Here is a 12,974-nt window from a genome sequence, read left to right on the forward strand (position 1 = left end):
CCTACAATGACCGTACCGTAGAAATGTTTTTGCTTCCATGTTGCCGTGGTCAAAGAATGCACTGTTAGTCAAAGGCCCTTGACTGTAATTGGAAAACTTAGGCCAAACATACATAATATTATAACTAAATAAAAACACAATTACACACGTGATACCACACACAAAACACTTTATGGTACCTTAAGCACATGGTATTCTAATCTTAACTCTAAAAAAAGAAGTTGGAGCAAAACAAGTCTGTTGTCTTGCGCTATTTGCATTTAAGTTGACAAAAAAGGATATAAAATCCATCTGTGAATCTCTGAAGTGACTGACAAAATATTTTCTCAAGAAAATATGCTAAAACATTGAAAAAAAAAAAAAACTACATACCAAGGGCTTGGAGCCAAAAGGGCATACTTAAACCAAAATAATTTTCATGACATTCTGTCCTCATGAGAGATTTATTTAAGATTATTCTATGCCCTTGATATGTGTCAATTTAATTATTGCACCACAAGATAATATTGCATAGAATGTAAGCTGTTACCAGCTCCTCATTGCCCAGCCATGATACTGTTTGTGAAAAAAAAATCCTCCACAAAGCTCTGATGCAGATACATTTGGAATTGAGTGCCAATTAGTTTCAGCTGAATGGTTAAGTCACGATGCAACTAAAAGGATGCATTTCATGACATATCCAACATGTACACCAGCAGGCATTTAAATCTGTACAGGCCTCAATGTGCCAGTGGGATCTTCTCTTCTGAGATCATCGACCTACTGTGGTATAAAGATAAAACTCAGACCAGATGTAAACAGTTGTGCTTTTTGCCTCCCAGAAGATGCATCTACTGACCGATGGAAAAACGATTACCTTGCCTGTCTTTCTAGCATTCCTGGTTTTCGCTGCAAGTGGAGGTAACCCCAGCCTTGGACAGGAAGAGCTTGCCGCTGGGACAGACGCAGACCTCGTAGAGACCCTGAGTATTTCCAGAAACCCCTCCTTCACTCAGGGGCAGACTTGGCATGCGCACAGTCTCAGCATCCAGCACCAGCTGTACAACAGACAGTGGAGAGCAAGGACAATACAAGGAGAGACCTCAGAGTTGCACTGTATCAACAAGGAAATATCACTTCGCTGCATTCTTTCCACTGAAGGTGGGTGCGTATAACAACACACATAATGAACAGCATGCTGGGAGAGAGAAGAATGTCCAGTTAGTGCCTAACCAGAGCACTGATTCATAAGGAATACATAATAAAGAGTGTGATACAAAGTCCATATTCCTGTGGCACAAACAAATACTGAAAACAGAATGTGAGCATTCAAATAAATTATCTATTTTCAGTGCAGATAAATACCCAGTTTTCTTCCGTTACACCCTGCAACTATATTTTCATACATGAGCTGTTTTACTGAGAATGCTTCCAAAAAATGTAAAATTAGTGTCTGTGATACAAATGCTTTAGTCAGCCAGTTAGCTGCACCACAACAATTTCCCAGCCCTGTTTCAGCCACAATCAATCATCAAAACTCACTCTTAACATTAACATGGAAACTGCTAACTACTACACCACAACAGACCTACAGAGCCCAAACAACTGTTTTGTAAGTTTAAAAGGCAATGAACTCATTACAGCTTGCAGACGAGGGTTTTTTGTCTTTGAAAAAAGTTCACAAACACATATTAACTTTGCTGGAAGGCAAAACATACACTATAGTACGGTATGACTATTAAAAGTTCTCACCGTCAGTGCCTTACCTTCCCAAGCACAAACTATGGGTAATTGTTTCCTTTTTTGCAGCAAAGTAACATAGAAATGTAGAAATAAAGTAGAATGGGTCTAATGAACTCTTGCAGGGTGATATGTAAGGACAATATAAATACTATTTATCTAGTAAATGGAAAAAGCAGAGCTACTGTTAAACTGCACTTGAGTGAGGTTCACTTTAATGAAATTCACCCAGGTTTGACAGAGATTATATAAGCATGAATACTGTATATTTTCTAGTGGTAATCAAAAGAAAAAAAAAAAGCCTGAAGTGTGAATAAGACTTTAGAAAGTGAATAATGTTTTTCTTACCAGGCCTATACTAGACTGCAGAATAACATCCATGTTGGAAGCAGCTTCAATGTTGCCCGCCAGCGCTTTGAGATGAACTCCTTTTGGTGCGTCCATAGTAAGAGAACGAGTAGGAGACTCCAACCTAGTGCAAATCAGCTTGGTATTATAAGTACAGCTTCCATCCATATTGTTTATTCACTTTATATTAAAAAATAAATAAAAATGTAATTAAATGAATGGCCTACTATAAGTAGAGTAGAAGTAAGAAGTAAATCTTGAAAAATCACATCTTCACTTTTTTTTTTTAAACATAGAATGTACAGTACCTTAGTAATGACATGTTGAAGGGAAAATTTCAGGCTGAAGTGTGCCGTTAAACCTTAAGATTTTGTATTTCTCCAGTGAATGTCATGCAAGTTGTTTACTGCAAGGACTCAAATCAACCAACGGTTCTTAATATCTTTCTTATACTTCCTCATGATTTGTAGTCTTCATGCATTATCCAGTAATAAGACCCATACAAGGTGGATGGAATCCTCACCTCAGGTCTTTCAAAAGTTCAGATTTCAACAGGGGCACTTCTACTGAATGCTGGAAGAGTGCTCCTTCAGGACCTGATGGAGAAAGACACACACTGTAGTTTAACAGAGGTTGGATCATGCTGCGTTACAGAACCTGCAGCAGACTGAGGGTCTGACTGTAGAATAGAGCCATACTAATCAGTGCCCCACTTTCATGTCACTGACTCAATCATTCTCACCTGACTTCACAATTAATGTAGTTTGTATTGTAGTTAATTGTAGTCTTTATGAAATACCAGCATCCTTATAACCGGATTTAGTTTAGTTTCTTAAGTATTAGTCAAATTAATGTTTCTGTTATACGGTTCTCTAGAATTTCAGCAGTGGTAGTCCTACCCCTCAACCCCCTCGGGTTAGAGTACTTACGTATAGTGTTTGGTATCTAATTGTTAAGGTTGTTTATGTTCTATGTTGAATTAACTGTATTGTAATTTATGTCTCTGTTTATTATCTTTTAGAAAGAAAAAAAAACACAACCGTCAAGCCTCATCTGCTTTCGCCCTGAATGTGTGTATAGTAAATAAATGGCTTGGCCAATCACAGTGTGGTCAGTGACCCAGCACAACACAATCAATACACACTGGACAGTAAGGGGAAGAAAAGATTATGGGGGGTGCTCTCAGCCTGATCACAGACTAATACTAATACTACTTTATTGTAGATAAAAAAATTACTTGATTAAAATCTAAATGTAATGGATCTCACCTGCATGGCATTAATGCATGCTCAGGTGTGGATAATGGAGCTCCTGATATTTCATATGGTTTTAGAGATATCCATGGACTCAACTGCATGACATGACTGATGAAAATGAATGCATCTTGCAATGGGTCTTTGTGCTTGTCAATATTACCCCCCCCCCCAAAAAAAAAGTCCAATATTTCCCAGGAGACAGCAGGTGGAAGCCATTGGTATACCTGTGACTCGTAGTTTGTCTGGTCCAATTACTGCCTGGTTGCCATCAGCAGTGAACAGCATGTTGTCATTGTGGGAGTTAATGAGCAGATTTCGAGCATGTCCCTGAGCCTCTTTTGGGCCTGCAATGACAAAAACATCATCAAGAACACCTGAAGGGGTTTGGCAATATTACATGGAAATAAAACTCATCACTGCTATTAGTTGGGTCATTTGTTGGCCTTTTAATTATGACACAACACCCCAACACAGTCGTCGGTGAGCTATAAAAGATGTGCAAATATGATCCTCCACAGGCCTTTGGGCCCTTTGTGTAATATAGAACGACCCAGAAGCAATGGTAGAGAGAGAGGAATGTTGCATTTAATGTATTTTAAATGGAAATTGAAGAGATTATAAAAAGGAAAGACAGCTTCTTGTCACTGTTAATGTTGGATGAGAAATTGCTGCATGAATGACTTTACTATTGCCCTCATACATCAATGGGATACTTGTTATGCATGAGTGCTCAATGTGTCTCTGTGTGTACATGCGTCCTCTTTTATGATCTTACCCACGGATATCCTCCCTGTGACATCTCCATTTTCATTACGGGCATTAAGGGAAACATTTTCCGATGACTGCACTAGAAGTGATGAGTCCTGGGGAAAAAAGAAGCTTTTTCACCATACCAATATACATGTAGAATATAGAATTTAGAAAATGGAATATTATGTAAAAGAATATTTTTAAGATTCACACAACTTTAGGTTAGGTGGGTTTATAACCAAATGCCTGCAAAACTAGTGACATTCAGCCTGAATTGCACTTTGTAGTTGTTTTAGTTCTGATTAGCAAATGATAGCAAACAATGATAAACAAGTACAGTCTCACAGAGCTGCTATTGAGGCTGTAGACTCCTAAATTGTTTGGCACCACCTTATAACACTTCATAAAACTTCTATAATGATGGCTTGGATTATGGTCAATAAATATTGTCTCACAATTAGACATCTATAGATTACATTAGAGAAAGTGTCCGTCCATAAATGAGGAATACATTACCTTTTTAACGAGGCCCATAAAGAAGAAAGACTGCTTAAAAAATGCTCCTATGAGCAAGAAAAGCCATAACGTGTAAACAACTGCAGAAAAGTGTTCCCATCTGCTGCTGTGGAAGGCGGTCCATAAACTACTTTTCACCTCAAATTTCCCTGAGGTTAATGGGGAGCTCGCTGCACCCACCATGTGCACTGAGTGGGACTGCCAAATCCAGTTTGGTCTGACACATTTCCCCAAAAAGTACAGTCAGAAATGTGCAATTCACTCACTACAGCTGCACAAAAACTGCTCAAAATGTACTTTGCGCAGATCCAACTCCCAATCAAGTGTAAGTGTGGTAAACAATGAGGTGCAATAATGGCCAGGCTGAGCAAACAGAAGTATGAGGATGATATTGGAAGAAGATAGAAGACAAAGGAAAACAGAAGGTAGGAAAAGAAGAATAGTATAGAAACATGTGGGTTGAAGAGAAAGAACAAAGTGTGTTCCTGATTATCTTACTTCTCTAGAGTGGATCTCCTGAGCGTAGACTGGGAATAGAAACTCCGATTCGCCCTCCTTCAACATGACCCCATCTGAGTTCACTTGAAGGAGTCCCATCCCTTCCTAACAACAAAATGAAGACATGTAGTCGGGCAAAGATGCAGCAAAGCAGGTTTATCAGGGAAATCACAATGTGAAAGCAAAGCAGAATATTTAACTGTAGATCAGCTGAACAGCATCATCTTTAAAGGCAAGAATCCAAAATATGACAGGCTAGGAATTTAGATTTGGTTGTCATCCAACCATTTCATAGCTTTCCAAGTGTGAAACACAAGTAGCAATGTTCCCTGTAGGACAAAACCAGATGGTTGATATTGCTGTTTAGGTACTTTGCGTGTGTGTGCGTGCGTGCGTGTGTATCCCTGATTTGGCTTCTGCATAAATCCACTGTTGCCATCTGGAGTTGAAAGAAAGATAGCTGAATAGTCACCATCAAATATTTTTTATAATTTAGGGAACCCCAAACTATCCCGTTTAGACAGTCAAGTATCAGTTTGTGACAGATGATATTACTGCTCCTACTGCTAATCATCAAGAGTCATTGGCTTAATGTGATGAATACAATCAAAACTTAAAAACAATATTAGGGAGTGACACTGATCACTGCCATAACACTGGAAATATAAAGAGAAGCGTGGAAGAAAGGCGGGGGAAGAAAGGAGAAAACCTATCCCAGCTGAAAATACAAACTGCCAAGGCGAGTAGTGCTTACCGTGTTGAACCACATCACCCTGAGGATCCAGATGGTGAGGGCGAAGTTGACCACCAGGATGATGATAAGCAGCAGGACAAACAGGTAGAGGCAGCGCTTCCTCCAGCCATAGATGCCAATCTTGTAGATGTGGTCGGGCACCGGCCTGGGCGAGCTGCTACCCTGGGTGGTGGTGATGTACTGCTCCCGCACCATCTTCTGGCTGGGCACGGTACACGGGAAACAGAGACAGATACTAAAAAACACACACGTATTGCTCTGTCGTGCTGTTTAGCCAGATTGGTCGTGACATGCCAGTTTGTTGCCAGCGCAGTTTGTCGGGTGTCAGATAAAATAGTCCATGGACAGTAATATGAAAATGTAACACTGTCTGTGCACAACAGTTGCTATTCTGTAACGCCCAGATGTGTAAATAAGAATTTTTTGATTTCCAATAAGCTCATAAGCTGCACCATGTTTAACCAACTGTAGGTCTGCCGTTTGGTGATGAACAGGTAGCGTATAGGGAGTTTTTAGAGCTGCTGTGGTCAAAATTACATTATGAGAGCACTGAGAGACAAAAAAGTAACATTACAAGCTGGAAAACCAAAAATATTAGCTGAAAGTAAAATCTCTGCAGAGCTCAGGGGAACTGCAACAATGATTGAAATTGTGTTACTAAAAGCAACCTGTACTCTTTGTAAATGTAGAAATATTGGTTAAGCTATTAAGTAGGATTGTAAAGTCTGCAGTCATAATGACTAGTAACGTATTCATACTTTGTGCACAAACTGGTTGCCAGTACCAGAGGAGACCATTTAGCCTACTGATGTTTGTTTCCGTAACACCATTTCATACATTTCCAGCCATCTAAATTATGATGGATTCAGATTTTAAGGTTTGGAGAATGAATGCAGACATCAATAAGATACAATATCTGGACTTAATACAATATATTGCGATATAAAATATGGTAATCAACAGATCTTTATGGGTTTGGTCTAAGTTGGATTTCTGCTCTCTGAATCATACGAGTTTGACATCCATCTTTCACATCTCCTGTAAAATCTGAATTCCCTATGTTTAGTTTAAGCCTTTCCATTTAGTTGAATACAAACACGATGTCTACTTGCCATTCTATACAATATCTTGTTCACACAGTGCACAGTATATAATTCATGAGCCCAGAGCTCATGCACAGACCCAGTGGACCTGGCTCATTGTGTCAATGGAAAACTTGACGGAATTTCCAGCAGTCAAAAGGCAAAAGGGAAATGCCACTTCTTACAGAGCAGACGGGGTACTTACTGGCTACACAGCAGCAGACTATGAGTGAGGGAGAGGAATTTCAGCTTATTTCAAACCACAGCAAGTATTAGAAGGCATGACACCAACAGTTTCTGTATTCAGCTCATGTGAGGACAAGCACAGCTCCAACTGCAGGACTGCAGAACCTGCGAGCGAACCCCCCAGTCAGCACATTTGGAACATCTGACAATGTGACAACAGGGGACCTCAGGGACAGATTTCACAACAAAGCGGGAAGTGTGTGTTTGAGCACAGCGGAGGCAAGGGCCGCACAGCCTCACAGGGTTGCAGAAAGAGGAGCGGTGTCATTCTATCGAATAATCTGCATTAATAACTAGACAGAGAAAGCTGCTTCCACCAAGAACAAAGCCTGAACAAGAACAAAAGGCTGTTGGTAACAGATTATTATGAGTCAATAAAACAGAAACCCAGAACGAGCAGAAACAGAGAAACCACAGCTTTCTAAACTGCTCCAAATCTTCATTTTAGAGCTAACCCATCTGAAGTTTTTAGGAAAAGTTATATGAACAAAGATGTATCTTTTTTGTCCCAAAAGTGTTTTCTGAACCTGACAGCTCCAGTAGGCAGACTGATTTACATACAGGACAGATGTTGCATCTTACTGCCACAGTAAAGGCGATTTCCATCATGTAAAAGCAGCCACTATCCACACCAAAAAAGCAATTATTTGACATTAACAGATGTTCAGCCGGGGACATCATCACGCTGTGACTCCCATATGAAACAAGCAGGAAAGGGCTGACAGACTCTGCATACAGTCACATGCTGTATAAAACAACCTCAAATAACTTGCGTTTCTGTAAATAAGTAAATATGCTGCCCTTACAGCACGGATGATGAATAAAAGCAAACGTGCTCGCTGCTGGTGTCGGAGCACACTGAGGTCCAGGCGATGTTTCAGAGAGCCGATAATGAAGGCCCATAGTTGCCACAGCTCGTTTTCTTCCTGTTTGCAGTAAACACAAAGGCTGAGAGGATTTCTATAACTAAACTCACCTCTCCACATGGACTGTCACATGGCAGCTGTGATGAATAGCTTCAATTTTACAACCAAATTAATCATAACTGCAAAGAGGAGGAACAAAGGACTGACATTTCCACATGGTAGAGGAGGTCAACAGTTAAGTGGTAAGTTACGTGTAACGCTTAATGATTTTTTTTCCTCTTGCATCTCACCTCATTTACATTTATTATTTGTACTTGTGAGAATGAGTAATGGTGACAAATTGAATCTCAGCAACACAGTAACAGCAACTTATAGGTTGTATATATTTTTTGTTTTTTTTCCCAGGAAGTTCTCCATTGAGGCTCAAAAGAGGACTAAGATGAATCAGTGTCTGTTAGACTGACCGACTTCAATCTCCCCACTCTATACCTATTAACAAACACAGATCATTTGCGTGGTGACAATGTTGATTAGCCAACTTTGCACTTTGGGTCAATGAGCAGTGAGGGTGGAATGCATTTGTTCATTATGATGTTAATGAATTTGATCTAACCTAGTGTAATTGTTTTAAAATGAAGGCATTAAGAAGGCCTCTGTACTTCAGCAGCAGTGGGAAGAGGAAGCAGCTTTAAAGCTGGATCTCTAAAGGCGTCTTCCAGCTCCAGTGTTACCATCATCCCTTTAACCACAGACTGCTCCTTCCATAGCAACCCAAATAAACACTCCCTGAACAGTCACGCTGTACAAGAGAAAATAGATTTATTAGGTCCATGCCTTTTTGAACCCTCCTGGTGTTAGAAAACCGTTTTTTAATAGATTCTCGATCTAACACAAATATGGATCTTATACCGCAAGAAAGAAAACTATATTCAAGTGTCACTGCTCCCAAAAAAGTGGAGCACTTTGTTCTCAATTAACCTAAAACAAGTGGTGCTCCTTGCCGGGCTCTGTCTCTCTCTGACCTCTGGATGAGAGTAAGGGCCGGGCCGGACAGGCTAAAGGCTTGCTTAAAATCCACAAGGTCCAGCTGTAATTGATATTCCAGGCTTCCTTCTAAACTGAGGCTTGACCTGACCAAACGCAAAAGGTTTCAGCAAGTTAGGAAAGGGCAAATTGTTTAGCTGGAGGAATTTTGCAGAGGAATATTCGAAGAGGAGCTCCACGCGTGGAGCGATCATAAGCTGAGCACAGGGCTAAAGTTTCTGTCTGTGTCGAGTGAGTAGCCGGCGTCATGTCTCCACTCTGCTGTGATGCCTTAACTTCTAAAAATAGGACACAGCATTGTGAACTAAATTTAAAAAAGCAGCACAGGAGACACACAAAGACACACTATCCTTAGGTATAACTAATGGAAAAATAATAAGACACTGGAGTATTGCTCATAACACAAAAAACAGTGAGGTGCTCTTTCACTAAAAGGTATTTTTGTATTCTAATACTGATGGCCATGTATGGTTAAAATACAGACAGCAGGCAACCTTAAACACTTTTTCCAAATCGCTAACTACTTCTGTTAAGGACTACCACAGCACAACACAAGATACAGATATGAAAATGAAAAAACAAAAACCTTTAAACATTTGAAGAAACTGTGCATTAGGTCAATGGTTGCCATTACAAAAACATTACCTTAAGAGGAAGTTATTAAAGAAAGCTAATGCTACATTTGAGAATTTGTAAAAGAAAAGGCAGAGTACTCACCGTTGTGTGTTCAGAAACAGCAGTCCTCTTTCCTACGCAACAGTAAGCAGAGCTCGAGCAGCTTGAGAAGCAGCAGTGCTTGAGCCCCTAACACGTTTGTCAGCCACTCAACAGCTGCGTGCCATAAATCCAGCTCTGGAAGAGCCCTGGCTACCCACCACGAGACGGCGCTCCCACTCCCATTTTAGCCTTCCTGCAGACATTTGTACAGCATAGGCGTGTATGAGAGGGACACAAACAGAGAGGAGGAGGAGCAGGGGAACACACACACACACACACACACACACACACACACACACACACTGGGTGACAGAATACGCAGACCTTGAAAAAAGGCCAGCTATAAGTAAGAGTGGCGGAGGAGACAAGCAGCTTACAGCAAATCAATCGACAGAAAGGAAGTGAAGGTGTAGCTGATTTTGAGTTGTTTCAATCATAAAATACAGCTCATTTTCAGAAATTTCGATTTGCATTTTAGGCTACAATTAACTCAAGGTCATCTTTCAATATTAAAAAAATATAAATGATTCAAGCTGTTTTTAACTGAGCCTCTAACTCACCTGGGTGAGCGTGGGCCCCAATGTAGGGTCAGCCAGCAGCCTGGGTTTCAATCCAAACCGAGGCCCTTTGCTGTATGTCATCCCCTCTCTCTCTCCTCCATTTCCTGTATATCTTTCACAGGTCTAAATAAAGGAAAAAGCCCTAAAAAAAGTATTATCTGTCACAACTAGCTCAGGAAACATGACGATGTGGAGCCCATGCATGAGATTTGTTTAAATAATGTATTAAACTAACCATAAAACAAAAGAGTGTCAGTAGCAATGTAAGAAATGAAAGCAGCACATGGATATGTAGCACGTGTGCTGCGGCGGTGTTCAAAGTGTAATACAACAACGAAGCGTGGATGTCAGCTCTAGGAGAGGAGCAAGCGCAGGGGCCAGTTTAGGGCCCAGGTGAGGGCCCAGGTGAGCCTAATCAGATAACGACCATACCATTTTAGACCATAGTTGGAGGGGCATCAGACACTCCTGAGCCTGACTCTCCTAATCTAGTTTTGTCATTTAACAACCTGAGTAAAATGATAAAATATTTCTTTTCAAATTATGGGAAATGTAACATTTACATGTTGATATTTTTCGTGTAGGCTACTCATTGCTTAACTGGCGGACTTCTCAAATGTATGCTAACGTGGCCCTATGAGATTTTCAACAAGGCAACCTACCACCCGTTGAACACAACGTCTGCAAGTTATCTGGTGCTCAAGAATAATGATATATAAAAAAATAAAAGTACAGTACATTTATTTTTTTATTTTACAGACTCAAGGTCCAGATAAAAGTACACACAACACATTATAACCCTTTTTTTTAACCTTTCTACCATTTTAAAACAGTGTGTAGGCTACCATTTCAAGGGCAGTAAAACCACATCATTGTTTTCAGTTTTGGGCTAAAATGACTTGAGCACAGGTGTGTGACCAGGAATTTCTACAGCATACATTTTTGAGGTGTCACTCAGAACACAAAGCACAAGTGAAACCAAAGAAGGCTCTGTAATGGAAATGCTCCACCCACCTTCAACATGTGCAGAGGACTAGTCATCCCCAATAATTCAAAACACCAGTGTCAACCCATTCATATTCCCAACTCGTCAAATACGACAGCTTATTCAGTGGCCCTCAGCGTTTGATACCGACATCCATGTCACCCTTTTGTGTCTGTGAGATGTAACAGGCTTTCAACTAATTCCAATGTAAACCTATCCGCAGCAATACAACTGCTTGATGGCGCTGCTGTAAAAGCAACAAAGTCCTTTCACCCAGGAGACTGCTGTGCGCGTTCTATTGGTCAACGTTGACTTGTCCTTGTAAGTTAACTACGTACTTACCTAACCCTAAGTTACACAACAAACCACAATCTTTTGTGTATTGTTGTTGCCTAAACCTAACCTGCATGTAGAAAATTGACACCAAAGGGGTACCCACTACCAGAGCATTAAAAAGTGACGCAAAGAGATCCTGATTAAGCATCCATGTGACAAATTGGGTGTGAGAATGAACTGCCAGCATAGACTGAGGTTTTTTGAAAAACGTATTCATAAAAAAAATAGAAACTCACAGAGCCGACACACCAGTCTTTTTTGTGATACAGAAGGGATATTAACTAAGTGATTACTGTTGCTTAATTACATTTACAAATGTCAAACATGATTACAAGCATGAGTTCCATGTTAAGGGTTTGAGTCCAGAACCTTTGCAGCATGTTTCCCCTCTACCTTACAAGTTTCTCACTTAAAAAAGCAGAAATGCCAAAAGAACTACAAAAAAAGAAGGGTTTCTGGATCCCATGGGCACCTTCATTGTGCCATCCAAACACAGTGTAAAGAGTTAAAGAGAATAACAGCAGTAGGTCTGTTCCATTACATTAATGAGAATAGATTTTGCAAAAATCTTTGCAACAGGTTTTTAATACACAGAAAATGCCAAAAAGACAGATTTGTGAAGAATTCAGTTGTGTGTGACAATTGGTCTGCTGAAAGCCACTAGTGTTTTCTAGTGAGGATAGCCCTCTTTTGAAAAATAGGTAGTAATGTGTCTTTTGTCACAGGCAGATGCTGGAGGAGCTGATGGGTGGTACATAGATCAAGTGGCATAAATTGTTTGCCGTCTCGAGTTAGTGCTGACCAGTGACAAAGGGACATCTGGAAGCATCCATCTCACGACTCCTGTGTCTTTTATGCCCTGAGCCAACAGTGAGGCCAGCTTCATTTCTTATCAATATCTGATACCTTTTCACCGCCTGTAGCATTAACAGACAATTGGAAGACAAATGATAAATCTCTTGCACAAGGTAAGAAATAATCAATTTTACACTGAAAACAAGATCAGTTTAGTCAAGATGTCCCTTTGGATTTATTGGACGACAACCCCAAGAACACTGTGTACATTCAGCAGAACTTAGGCTTTAAAACCAAGGACACCGATAAGTAAACCCAACACATGGACAAATGACATGAATGCATCCAGTTGTATGTGCCTGGAAATCGTCGAATGAACCCAACACTGCATTTTCAAAATATTCCAAACTAGGTATTTCTATTTTCCCAGTGTCTATAAGAAAGGGGAGAGATTCCAATCTACAAAATTCAAGGCCCCCTGCTCTGTAGAAGTTAAAAAGGT

General features: G+C 40.2%; 1 protein-coding gene across 2 annotated transcripts; it reads right to left on the reverse strand.

Moving 5' to 3' along the window:
* Positions 1–360: 360 nt before the first annotated feature.
* On the reverse strand, positions 361–9,987 carry sgcg (sarcoglycan, gamma). 2 transcript variants are annotated; one of them, XM_034867409.1, is made up of 9 exons: positions 9,797–9,987; positions 5,842–6,039; positions 5,088–5,192; positions 4,099–4,186; positions 3,548–3,667; positions 2,591–2,663; positions 2,068–2,191; positions 785–1,037; positions 361–738 (listed from the first exon to the last, which is right to left on the reverse strand). In XM_034867409.1, exons 2-8 carry the CDS (start codon positions 6,034–6,036, stop codon positions 870–872), a joined length of 873 nt encoding a protein of 290 aa, XP_034723300.1. In that variant the 5' UTR covers positions 6,037–6,039; positions 9,797–9,987; the 3' UTR covers positions 361–738; positions 785–869. The 2 variants fall into 2 exon arrangements, with proteins under 2 accessions (XP_034723300.1, XP_034723299.1); XM_034867408.1 differs by having other exon boundaries at positions 5,842–6,044; positions 9,797–9,980.
* Between the last annotated feature and the right edge of the window lie 2,987 nt (positions 9,988–12,974).

This window comes from Etheostoma cragini, chromosome 3 (genome assembly GCF_013103735.1).
Source record: "Etheostoma cragini isolate CJK2018 chromosome 3, CSU_Ecrag_1.0, whole genome shotgun sequence".
NCBI classification, from domain to species: Eukaryota; Metazoa; Chordata; class Actinopteri; order Perciformes; family Percidae; genus Etheostoma; species Etheostoma cragini.